The sequence below is a fragment of the Camelina sativa genome, chromosome 5, assembly GCF_000633955.1.
Source record: "Camelina sativa cultivar DH55 chromosome 5, Cs, whole genome shotgun sequence".
Classification (NCBI taxonomy): Eukaryota; Viridiplantae; Streptophyta; class Magnoliopsida; order Brassicales; family Brassicaceae; genus Camelina; species Camelina sativa.
Genome location: NC_025689.1, coordinates 3,068,881 through 3,079,948, shown reverse-complemented (window position 1 = coordinate 3,079,948; position 11,068 = coordinate 3,068,881). Strand labels below are relative to the sequence as shown.

Genomic DNA, 11,068 nt, shown 5'->3' with positions numbered 1-11,068 from the left:
CGCATGTTAGGTTTAAACAGGTTTACACTAATGTGATTGTTTGTGGGAAAATAAAAGAGATGTGGACTCGTCATGTGAAGTCCAAAATCTGCAAAATTATGTATATAAATTAATGTACTTTGGGACCAGCATTCGCGTGGACATTATTACCATAGTTGAATTTATTTCCTTTCTTACAATAAGTTTTGATTACTCATGTATATAATAAGCAAGGAAAGAAAGTAACTAAAACAACTTAGATCGATCTTAATTTATGGGAATCCTGCTGAAAATTTTTGGAAAATAATAAAAATCGCTTACAATATTTAATTTATAATTTTCTAGAATTATAAATGACGTTATTCTTTCTATTTTACAAGAGAATAGTTTATCTGTTGACCAAAAAAAAAGGAATAGTTCTATCTATTCACAAATGGATGATCCATATTGGAGTATATAGAACAACAACTGAGAGACGATTCGATAAGTATTATATGAAAACATTGAATACTACTTACAGCAACAGCATAGTCAGCAATCAGCATTGATCTATAACAAATATATTAAATCATATATTTTCATAAATTTGGTTTTAAATTCAAATATTTAGTCATTTTTGGTGAAGAACAAGCCTTTACTAACAACTAATTTAACGTCATACTTTGGGTTAATGATGATTTTTCGTCCAACCATTTGTAAATCAAATATACTATTTCATAGCAATTTTCAGTAAGTTTATTAGATATTTAAATTGAGGATCTCTCCATGGTATAGTGGAGCTGCATGCATGGAATGGGGTTTGGTTAAATTATCATTCTTCTTTGTATGACATACCAAATATCATATATTTATTTTCTAGAAGCTATCCTTTTTACTTGATTTATTATGTTGCTCGGCCCAGTTGATATTATATTTACTCAATTCAAAACACATTAGCAATTCATATATGCCTTGGGGGCAAAAAAAAAAAAAGAGAATCAGGGAAAATTATCAAAAACAATGGGATTTAAAATTGAAATATTCTTGCAAAAGTATTCAAATATAGTGTGTTGATGGTAAACATAAAGGGAATATATAGTTCATAAATCAGACGTGGATCAAAGCTTGCCGGATGATCGAGTTGATAAGTATCAATATATCACATAAGGAGATGATGTGATCTCTACAAAAACAATGGTTCAATCTTTTAATATGTTTGATTATCTGCTGATGACATCAACTAGTTAATTATTAGCATCATTCAATGATCATGTACATGGACCACCTCTCTCTCCTTCTCTCTCTCTCTCTCTGTAAGATCATCCTTGCATCAGAGAGACAAAACATCCAAGAGACTAAGAATCTGGTCCTTGAGAGAGAAGAGCTCTCTTTTAATATTAGGTCTTTCTCTTTTTCCCTCTATTAGTAGTAAAATTCATGTACTTATACGTAGACATAATAACAAAATAGGTCCATGATATATGTAAAAGAGTACACACCTAACTTCACCTTGCTAATGATCTCTCACCTACAAACTCTCACTCTTTTTAGTACATCTCATTACTCACCATGGCCCCATTTCATCTGCTTACGATCAATTCGGTAAGCTTTTTGTCTTAGTTTCAACATTTGCAGGAATCACTTTTAAGAAACAACTAACAAAAAAGGAGATAACTTTGAAAAGAGAATTGTTGTGGTTTGATTTTTGAAGAGATGGATGCATGTATATACATATATGTATGTGTGTGAAACTTTGGGAGCTTTAGATAGGGGAAGTGGATATAGATTAGAGGTCTCCCTATATATTTATGCATCCGGCCATTTTACTATATTAATTTATCGCACCTACCGTGACACGGTACATATTAACCATCATAGTAAGCTACAACTTAAACACAAGATACATTGTAATCATAGGACTATACATGTCCATTTCCCCGTACCGACGTGTCGTATGCTTCCATAACCTAATTTAGGTTAATTTGTCAACAATAACTTTAGGTTTATTTAAAAATGCATTGTAGTAAACCATTTTAAGGTTTTATTAAGTTTAGTCTAGAAATTGATAGAGAAGTTAACTATATATATTTACATTTATGTTGTAGTCTCTCCTTATAAATTTGCACATGAAAATCTTCATCAACTTAGATAAAAGTTACTGAAATTTATTCGAATAACTAAAATGGTTAAGCTTAAGTGTTCTATCTTTTTTTTTTTTAATATTGTATGAAGTCCTGAATATGGTTAGAAAAGACAGAGATAAAACATACAATGTGTATGTTTGTTCTTGGAAATAAAGTTTTTTTTTAAATAACAAATGCTTGATTTTTTTTTTGAAATTAGTATGAGATTTGGTTGATGGGGAGATCACTCGCTTGTATATGACAGTAAAAATATTAAGTTGTATATTTATTCTTTTGGCAAGTGAAATGTGGATCACTCTTAGTCTTACTAAAGGTGTGGATAAACGTAAAAATACTTATATACGCATGCGGCCATATATGCGCTGGTTAAGTAACAATTATTTACCTTAAAAAAGAATTTGGGAACCTCTTTAAATTAATGCAAAACCTCATCTCTTGTCTTTCTGTCTCTCAAACTGTCAACCTCATTCGTCTCAAACTCACTCATTCTTCTCTCTCTCTCTCTTTTTTCTATCTTCCATGGAAGAAACCAATGGACGAAGAGAAACTCACGATTTCATGAACGTCAACGTTGAATCTTTCTCGCAGCTTCCTTTCATCCGCCGTACTCCGCCCAAAGAAAAAGCAGCCATTATCCGTCTCTTCGGCCAAGAGCTCGTCGGAGATAACTCCGAGAACATATCTGCAGATTCTTCTGACCAAACGTCTACCAAGAACGATGAGAGCTCTGAGAATATCAAGGACAAGGAAAAGGACAAGGACAAGGAGAAAGACAGAGACAAAGACAAGGACAAAGACAACAAAGACAACAACAACAACAGGAGATTCGAGTGTCACTACTGCTTCAGAAACTTCCCTACTTCTCAAGCCCTAGGTGGACATCAAAACGCTCACAAACGCGAACGTCAACACGCCAAACGCGGTTCCATGACATCATACCTTCACCATCATCATCAGCCTGACCCCCACCACGTCTACGGCTTCCTCAACAGCCACCACCACCGTCACTATCCCTCGTGGACGTCGGAACCTAGATACTACGGTGGAGGAGGACATCAAACATCGTCGTATTATTCAAGAACTACTCTTCCTCCTCCTCCTTCTTCAAATATCCCACCGACAATAAACGGAAGTCCATTAGGTTTGTGGCGTGTACCGCCTTCCACGTCAGCAAACACTATTCATCATGGCGTTTACTCAACTTCACCAGCTTCAGTGTTTAGGACGCATGAGCAAGAGACGACTAAGGAGCCTAACTGGCCGTACAGATTGATGAAACCCAATGTACAAGATCATGTGAGTCTCGATCTCCATCTTTGACATTTTTCTTCTTCTTCTTTTTTTTAACTTATAGCCGTGATGAGACGAGAAAACAAAAAACAAGAACCGGCATGGTGTGTAGATCTTGAACCTTTATGAGGTTTTCACATTCTAATGCGTTTGTACTATTAATAAAGGAATAATATTTTGGTTAATTAGTAAGATATATGTTCATCCATTTTCCTCTCACGTGTGTGTGAATGGTACAATTATTCACTTTTTGTTTGTTTTCATCTGTTCATTTCTGTGTTCTGTTACGGATTCAAGATTCTATATCTTTCAGAGAAAGAGGAACATTAATTAAGAGCCATGGAAGTCACACACGTACGTACTTTCTCTCTGTTGTTGCAGTCGAGAGAAATCTTAAGTCAAAATTGTGTATCTTAACCATTAAAAACCCAAGAAGCCTCTTTAGATGCAAATGCTTTAAGGTCTCTGTCTAATTAAACGATCTTTTACCGAATCAAGAGGCAACGAAGAAAGCTCAAGGATGGGTAAATGCAGATGTTGATGATGATTCGGTGACTGTGGGGATCACTGAAGACAATGGACAAGACAAAAGGAGTGAGAGAGAGAGAGAGAGGGAGAGAGTTGAGAAGTGAAAGTGGTCCATGATTACAAATGTAGAGTTAGCCAAAGAGAGCTTTCACATCTTTCTCAACACACAGAACCTAAAGCTAAAGCTTTTCCTCAAAAGCTTTCTTCTTTAGTTTCTTTTCAAACCTTTTTTTGGGCAATTCAAAGAGAATCATCAACTAACAAGCTGTATACCATATTTACTTGTTCATTTCTCTACCCATATACTCTGATCATCAATACAAAATGGACTTTAAAAAAAAAAAAAGTAGTTAGAATCAGCGGCACATGACCATGTTTCTTCTTATTGCCTCCATAGAACAGCCTTTGAATGAAGTCTATATGCCCAAGGCCTACAAGAATCAACAAATTATTAATCTTCTTCTATCTGAGAAGAAGCAATGATATCAATCCTCGTACCTAACATCTGACCTTCAATGGGTTACACTAATCAAACATTAAAGACAACCATATATAGCTCTACGACTTTTGCATAGACAAAGAAAATTCAAAAGCTTGACTTTTCTAGTTTTGGCAAGACTTCAGTCACAAATATATGTGGCATTGCCTCACAGTACTATAACCATACCACAATACGGATCTTTTGGCAAAAACTCGTGATGGTTACAGATACATAACGCCTATTTACTTTAGAATTACCAGCTGTGGTACGTTTCATATCAAGGCTAACCGATATATAAAAGTTAAACGACAGCTACACTTACTCTATCAAGAGTGATAATTCCAAAAGAACAACTTTGGATACTCTTACAGGTAATGCAGTTTACAAGTACTGAGATTGAACAGCAGAAGAAGTACTTTTGTTCTCAAGTTATTTATGTCCTGAAACATTGTAGTTGTAGCATATTTGCTAATGTGTAACTAACGTAACGCAAGAGGTACGTTCTTATGATACCACCAATTATCCTAAAGCTTTCAAACAAGTCTTAAGCAAATTATTGTGATAACAGGTTGCAGAAAGTGACATTGCAAAATTTCTGACCTTAAGTCTTTTTAGTCGCGGAACAGGACAGTCGCTGTCTATTTTACGGGGAAGGACCAAACGGTGCAAACTCAGCCTGTCAATCAAAAGGAGGAGAGATAAGGATTTTTCTAGACAAGTCTTATGGATGGTTTTGGAACAAGTTTTTGCAATAAGGATGTATATCATCACATGGGAACAAAAACACCAAAGGCAGAAGAAAAGACATATCAGCCCTCATGGGAACAGTTGTTTGGATGATACAAAACTGCAGAGATTAAACCAGAGAGCACAGTACCTCTGAGAATTACGTGATGCTTTTATCAAATTATGGAAAATTTAAGGATACTAAGTGAATGAATGCTGTCAAAGAGTTAACATCAAGAGCAGCTATAAAAGGACCCCACTAGTTAATGCAATGGAGAAGGAAGCATGTGATGAACAACATGATAAAAGAAGCACATAATAAAGACGTGTGAAGAGCATACACATTATATAACCTTAGGACCACTTTCTCTGCTCTCCTGTTTTTTTTTTCCTTTTATATAAGATATGTAAAAGGACTAGTGGAATTTAAGGAACATCGGCCCACAACCCTAGGAAAGTTGCAACTTGAGGATGATAGTTCGAACAGTACACATCTCAAACCCCTTAAGAAATAAAAACTCAACTCAATCTGTTTTACACAACACTGCAACCTGCCAAAATGGTCTTATTTTGGTGACCAAAAAAATCTACATAAAATTCCACCTACCCTATAGAGTATAGACCATGTGGTTAATCCTTGGGACTATGATTTCTTATACCACTAATTTTCAATAACTACTTGGCTTGCACTGTTGATCACTCGGAATCTCAGATGATCTTATGTCAGGATTCAGGAAAACAAATCAAAAGTTGTATTCATATGCAAAGGTAGCTACTGAGAAGACATGGTTCATGACTGCTTGTAAAATATGACCAGGATGATATTGTATAGATGATAAGAGTATCTTTATACAACACCGTTAAGAATCAAATACCATGGCATTAGTAGCAATGTACAGGGTATAGAAGCAGTTTTGAAGATGGCAAACAAAACCAAAACGTGAAGATGGAGAGGAACTAAAAGACATTATATTTGGTATAACTATGTTGAAGAATTAACATTATAGATGTGGTTCTCAAGAATGTGACTTGAAAAGAAAACCAAATAGAAGAAGAGATCCTGAAATAAGCTGCTTTAGCCAGAGGAGTGGAAAAGATTTTCGTTTATATCTGTGCATGACTTCAATTTACCTCTTCTTTTTGAGTTCGAGAGAGATGAGCTTCTTCGATACGGCGGGTGAGCATAGAAATTCCATAATGTGAAGCACTTGAAGATGCATAATACGAGGTGACTGTCAGCTGTGCAAACTTCGGAAGTGCATAACCTACCAGATATTATACAAAAACAAAAGTTCAGGTGCTTTCTTGAAAGAAAACAGATAGGCATATACCTAAAACAAAAGCATACGTGCAAGAAGCTACTAAATACCTACTACCACCTGGCATTTGTGCGTTTTAAACAGATAGAGGAAAATCAATCCTCTTGATGGTTTACATAATTAATGCAAGTAATTCACCTAAGGGTTAAATTTGCAACTCTACACTGTGCGGCACACCTTAATTCGTATTCTAACCAGACACTAGTGAAAAAAATGATCATGGCTCATACAATTTCTTGCATTAAAAAGCTAAAACTACAAAAGTTTCTAAACGAACAACATACTGTAAGTTCAAACACACAAGTTCTGAAGGCCATTGCACAAAAATTCAGGACAAAAAGACATTTAATCACTAATGCAGGATATATAAACAATAAATATTTAGGCACAAGAGAAGCGAGTGAGCCAAAGAAGATCATGATACCTCCAAACGCAGCTCCAACACCTGAATATACTAGCAGCAATGGAACCTATAAGGAAAAGGAATGAAAATTCATACGAGATACTGTCAACAGACAGGAAGAAACAGGCAGAATTTCAAAACTAGAAGACAATGAAAGAGAAATTACATACCCCCACAAGAAAAGAGAGCCGCTTTGACCCTGGAAACCGATTTTGAAGATAGGGGATCCCTGAAAGACCAAAGAGATAAGTTATACTGTAGAAATGATATATATATGACGACATGAGAATCATGTGATACCTGTATTGAAAGCATGGACGGCACTAAGCAATCCACCAATACCAGAACCAGCCTATATAGCACAGGAGATACCTAGTTAGAAACAGAGTAGTACAACTAAATGCTCAATCATAAAAATCAATTTCCATGCTATCCAAAAGGTCATGGACTCATGGTATTCCCAACCAAACAATACTAAAAAGAAAAGTCAAAACCCAACAATGTGAATGAAAAATATCGGTGAACTGAAAAAAAATTAGAGAATATGATGCTCTGCACCCAACAGCCAAGACAAATAATTTCCAGTGAAAAAGCTTAAACACAATACTGATCAATCAGACAGCGCAATAGACCAAATTAACACTAACCTAGAAAAAACCATCTCACAAGTCAATGTGAAAAAAGGTTAAACCTTTACATGGCCAGCAGAAGAAATCAATAATCACAACGCAATCGCCTAAGATAGAATGAAAATTCTCATTCTCAACCTAATTACATCTAAAATTCAGCTGATTGTCCACACAAAACCCAATTGCATAACACCAATCAGCTCATATTGCTCAGTTAAAGAAATAAAGAAGACATTTTTTTCACAGAAAACAGCTAAAACAACCACTAAAGAGAATTCCAAAAGAGATGAATGAGATATGGGGGAATGCTAAAACTGACCACTGCAGCAGCATCGTGCAAAACTGGAGTAACCATCCACTCTCCTTTCTCCTGAGAAATGTTTTTTCCACAAAGAAACATATTCTCATACCCTCTTAACTCAAAAAACCACAAAAACACTGGAAAAAAAACTAGGCAACAAACTCACTGAATTAGGGTTTAAGAGAGAAAGGCAACGAGGACATCGAGCTGAACCCAGACCAGGATTCATAGTCGGATCATAATCAAGATTCCCACGTCGAAGCTTCTCTTCGTATACTTCTCTCGTTCCCATCCTCCCTCTCTCTCTTCTCCGATCACCGTCTCTCCGAGAATGTTCTCCGCCGTGTTGCCACGCCCATCCATAACTAAAGCCTTCTTTACGCAACTAATTAATAATGGGCCTAATGGGCTTTTTTATTACGGCCCAAATAGACACAACTACGTCATCGTCATCGTCTTCCCCCAAATTCATTCGAGATGATGCCCTACAAAATTCTGGCTGCTATCTTCTTCTCCTCGATTTAGTACAGAAACTGTAGTTTTATCAATGTACTCCCTTTCGTTTCCATCTTCTTCTTCGTCTGCCCTTTTACCTTCTCTGTTTGCTTTTGATTCTTCGCGTCTTGTCTCTTTGCAACCAAAGAAGCTAACTCGTCTTCAAAGTCACTTCTTTACTCCTAAACATGTTTCGTTTTCACAGTCTAATGTCTCTGGTTACAAAGCGTTTTGTGTTTCTTCTTCAACTTCCCCACCAGAAGGAACAGTCTCAGTAGTCGATTTCCATGAGAAAGATTGGTCTTTTCTCGAATCTATGGAAACAGACTCCACTGAACATACCGAGAAGATCGAAAAGATCATAAAAGCTGGAGAAATATCAGAATCCTCGAGGGTTTTGGTTTCAATTAGCTCAGAGGCCTTCGTTGATCGTCTGGTGGAATCTTCACCTACTCAGCTCTTGCTTATAGTCCATGACTCTCTTTTCACGTTAGCCTGTGTCAAAGAGAAGTACGACAAAGTCAAATGTTGGCAAGGGGAAATGATCTATGTCCCTGAGAAATGGTCTCCATTAGACGCTGTGTTTCTTTACTTTCTTCCAGCTTTGCCTTTCGACCTCGACGAGCTGTTCAAGACACTCTCTCAACGTTGTTCCTCAGGTACAATGTTTTGACCTTTCTTCACTCTCTCTCTCTCTTTGTATCTTTGGCTAACAATTGTTTGGGGTCTTAGTTTCTAACACATTCCGGTCTAATTCTTGGATCAGCTGCACGAGTAGTAATCAGTCACCCGCAAGGTAGACAAGGCTTGGAGCAGCAAAGGAAAGAGTTTTCAGATGTGGTCGTCTCTGATTTACCTGATGATTCCACATTGAGGGATGTTGCTAAGAAGCATTCATTTGAGCTAACCCAGTTTGTTGATGAGCAAGGACTTTATCTCGCTGTTCTGAAATCCTCCAAACAATAGATTATGTCAAAGAGACCATCATCATAAATCATCTTTTGTATGAGATCTATATAAAATATTTTTTTGTTGCCTGTTTGTTTGTGTTGTGATGAAAAGTACACCCAACAATGGAGAATTATTCTTTCTTGAGTAAAACAAAACCTTTGAAATATGCAGAGATCTTTACATGAAATAAAACAACCAAAGGTATTTTACTGCGTTCTCCATGACGCCAAAACAATCCAAGATATTGTATAAAAACTTTTAGAAGATAGAAAACCTCAATCTGTTACTTGTCTCAAACAAGTTGTACTCTTCACCAACTATGTTCTCTTTCTCCTTCTTACTATTGCCGTTAGGATCACCAAAGACATGATCTCCTGAGAACTGCAACGAGAAATCCCCTAAAATTCCATCTTTTGAATGAGCAGGATTCGACTTACTTCTTGTTGATAGAGCAACCGGGCCACCAAAGTGGAATAAGGAGAAGTTTTCCTCACCATCAGTTTGTAGACCTCCGCTCCTTGGAGTTTTCATCACAGGCATTTCTTTTAATTTCCTCTCATCTGCTTCCTTCAGATAACTGTGCTCTGATGGCTCAAGAGTTTGAGCTTGGTCCACAGTGTTCATTGTGGTGGTTTCAGCAAACGGATGGAAAACTGGAACTGGCCCGGAGTTGAAGAAAGGGGCTGCTGAATGGTTCAATGGGGTCCAGTACTGCACGCATAGAGGGGACTCTCCATTCAGACTGTATCCAAGAGGACCAGTGTATACATAATGGTTAGGATGAGGATATTGCATTAATCCGTTGGCTGGAGCTGCAGACCATGAGACTGGAGCTTGATGATAGTAGCCCATTGTTGAAGGAGTCTGGAAGACTGATGACAATGGTATACTCTGGTTAAGCATTTGGGGATACATCATGTTTTGTGGCTGGGGCAAGTAGGAACCAGTATTAACACTTGGTACCATATTTTCCATGTTTTGGCTGGGAACCATAAAAGGAGTTCCTGCTAATTTGCTTTCCTTGTTGTCAGCTGGAAGGTTGGACATATTCTTAATCCTTAAAACGTCTCTTTCATCAATACTCTTCTCTGTCACTTTCTCTGCCATCTTCTCGTGACAGTCAGGCATATCGTTCCGAATATCCACTATATTCTCCCTTCCTTCAGATTGCGGACTGGCATCTTCGGAATCAGACATTGAGGATGATTCACTGTTTCCGTTGTTTGAAGAAGCTGTATTGCTATCTCCTTCACTGGGACATGAAGAGCAATTGTCTGAACTGGAGGTTCTACTCATCATAGGATCTTTTGAGTACAGGTCATCAATCTTCTGTATTATGTGAACTTCCATCTTCTTGTCTTCCTCGGTTGAACTACTAAAATTCCCATTACCCAACTTATCTGTAGCCTTGCATAGAGACACTATGTCAGCTGACTTCACAACGGAGCTAACATCTTCAGTCTCTTCTGACTTAAATGTTGAACATGCAAGTAAAGATATGTCAGAGTTTGAGCTGTTTCGTGGATGCTTCAGCTCCACGGAGTCCAATACTTTTCTCACATTTACTGGGTCCATCATAGAAGCGTTTTGACTGTTTCTCATTTTGCTTCTTATCTCTCGTCGATTATTTGACTGCGTATACCTACTGGCTCGGTTCAGCTTGGAGATATCCAGATCAGAGTCTGGTTTGAAGATTGCTGTGGGTTCTCGCATGCCTCTGGTTGCAGATATATTAGAATCTACCTTTTCCCGGTAACCATTAATGGGTTTGCAACTGCAAGAATGGTAACCATATCTCTCACCAGTCCTGTCGTCTGAACATTGGAACTCCTCATGAGACCTA

General features: G+C 37.3%; 4 protein-coding genes across 5 annotated transcripts in view; 2 read left to right on the top strand and 2 right to left on the bottom strand.

The window, feature by feature from the left end:
- LOC104785184 (zinc finger protein 8-like) lies at positions 2,532-3,598 on the top strand. Its single transcript, XM_010510342.2, has one exon. The coding sequence runs from the start codon at positions 2,622-2,624 to the stop codon at positions 3,420-3,422; it is 801 nt and encodes a 266-aa protein (XP_010508644.1). The 5' UTR covers positions 2,532-2,621; the 3' UTR covers positions 3,423-3,598.
- LOC104785182 lies at positions 4,019-8,145 on the bottom strand. The gene is made up of 8 exons (XM_010510339.2): positions 7,946-8,145; positions 7,798-7,848; positions 7,150-7,201; positions 7,020-7,078; positions 6,871-6,916; positions 6,259-6,392; positions 5,002-5,077; positions 4,019-4,351 (listed from the first exon to the last, which is right to left on the bottom strand). The coding sequence occupies exons 1-7, from the start codon at positions 8,069-8,071 to the stop codon at positions 5,045-5,047; spliced, it is 501 nt and encodes a 166-aa protein (XP_010508641.1). The 5' UTR covers positions 8,072-8,145; the 3' UTR covers positions 4,019-4,351; positions 5,002-5,044.
- On the top strand, positions 8,243-9,313 carry LOC104785180. Its single transcript, XM_010510336.2, has 2 exons — positions 8,243-8,933; positions 9,041-9,313. The coding sequence occupies exons 1-2, from the start codon at positions 8,327-8,329 to the stop codon at positions 9,238-9,240; spliced, it is 807 nt and encodes a 268-aa protein (XP_010508638.1). The 5' UTR covers positions 8,243-8,326; the 3' UTR covers positions 9,241-9,313.
- The window catches only part of LOC104785181, a 10,082-nt gene continuing 8,362 nt past the window's right edge, over positions 9,349-11,068 (bottom strand). Inside the window, exon 9 of one of the 2 annotated variants that reach the window (XM_010510338.2) lies at positions 9,349-10,867. In XM_010510338.2, the coding sequence (XP_010508640.1) occupies positions 9,484-10,867 (1,384 nt within the window). In that variant the 3' untranslated portion in view covers positions 9,349-9,483. Of the gene's footprint in view, positions 11,066-11,068 lie in introns of both variants that reach the window. The other variant, XM_010510337.2, reaches the window with a different exon arrangement.